The sequence below is a fragment of the Cyprinodon variegatus genome, unplaced genomic scaffold, assembly GCF_000732505.1.
Source record: "Cyprinodon variegatus isolate N-32 unplaced genomic scaffold, C_variegatus-1.0 Scaffold1560, whole genome shotgun sequence".
In the NCBI taxonomy this organism is placed as follows: Eukaryota; Metazoa; Chordata; class Actinopteri; order Cyprinodontiformes; family Cyprinodontidae; genus Cyprinodon; species Cyprinodon variegatus.
In genome coordinates, this window is record NW_015152013.1 from 30,804 (window position 1) to 32,383 (window position 1,580).

General features: G+C 38.7%; 1 protein-coding gene across 1 annotated transcript; it reads right to left on the reverse strand.

Moving 5' to 3' along the window:
- Window positions 1-4: 4 nt before the first annotated feature.
- On the reverse strand, window positions 5-938 carry LOC107103905 (oocyte zinc finger protein XlCOF19-like; the record flags this gene model as incomplete). The annotated part of the gene is made up of 1 exon (XM_015403761.1): window positions 5-938. A coding segment is annotated over exon 1 (747 nt), but the record flags the coding sequence as incomplete, so codon positions are not given.
- Between the last annotated feature and the right edge of the window lie 642 nt (window positions 939-1,580).

A 1,580-nucleotide genomic window follows, 5' to 3' on the forward strand; every position in this document is an offset into this window, starting at 1 on the left:
AAAAAGGTCTTTCACCTGAATGAGTCTTCAGGTGTTCAGTCAAATTACTTTTTTCAATAAAACATTTCCCACAAGTTGTACAGGAGAAAGGCCTCTCACCTGTGTGAATTCTGATGTGGTAATTAAGGTGAGATCTGGATATGAAACGTTTTTCACAGGTCTCGCAAGAAAAAGGTCTTTCACCTGAATGAGTCTTCAGGTGTTCAGTCAAATTACTTTTTTCAATAAAACATTTCCCACAAGTTGTACAGGAGAAAGGCCTCTCACCTGTGTGAGTTCTGATGTGTTTATTAAGGTCAGATTCATAGATGAAACTTTTTTCACAGGTCTTGCAAGAAAAAGGTCTTTCACCCGAATTAATCTTCACATGTTTAGTCAAACTACTTTTTTCAGTAAAACGTTTGCCACATATTGTACAGGAGAAAGGTTTCTCACCTGTGTGGATTTTGATGTGGTTGTTAAGATGAGATTTCGTTCTGAAACCCTTTCCACAGGACGGACATTTGAAAGGCCTCAAATCTGTGTGTATTCTCATGTGTTTATCAAGGTCAGATTTATAGGTGAATTTTTTTCCACAGGACAAACATTCAATATTCGTCTGATCTGTGTGAGTTATCATGTGATCTATTAAAAGTTCTTGTTTCATAAAGTTTTCTCCACATGGCAAACATTGGAATAATTCCTCTCCTGTAACTTCAGTTTCTTGCTTCAGAACAAGCTGCTCTTCCTGCTCACTAATGAGGACCTCCATGGTTTCCTCTTTTGTCCAGGGATGTTCTGGTTCTTGCTGCTCTTCTTTTATCTGCAGAGCTTCTGGTTCCTCTTGGTCCAAACTGAAATTCCTCTCCTGTCCATAGAGCTGCTGGTCAGAGAAATCCTCCTCTTTTCCAACATAATCCTGTAGGCGGTCTGGAAAGATGACAGAAATATATTCAATTGTAGGTTAAAGAAAGGACACTTCACTTTAACCATCCTTGTGTCGATCTAATGACATATAAAAGGTTCCGAACTGCATCTTCCAGCATTTTGACCAAGGTTTTAGTAATTTGCATGAACAGGATATTTTTTTAATGACCTGTCCACGATGTACCCTGCCTTTCTCCCACAGGTTGCTGTAGATAGGAATAGATAGGAACCAGCCCCACTGTGACTCTGATGTATACCGGTAAGTAAAAGATGGATTGATGGAAGACTTTCTGTTGAAGGTTAAGGAAAGACACTACACTTAAATCATCCTTGTGTCAATTTAACTATACAAACAGTTTGGAACTACATCTCCCAGCATGCAGTTCAGAATTCAGTTTCAAAATTTTTTTTTTTAGAGTAAAAAATTGTTTCTGAAAAAACTTTATGGCTCCAATGTAGCTCCACACATAGACATTATATACGTAGATGCCTCATTGGACGCTGTCGGCAGCGAGGCCAATGTGCCTAGTGGGCGGCCATCTTGCATTGGACCACAGTTCAGAAAGCTGCTGTCAGAATGAATAGGAGGCGCCTTAGGTTTTTTCTTAATCACATGAAAGACGAGTCAAAGATAATATTACAATAATCTTTTACATGTCACAACCACTTAAAAA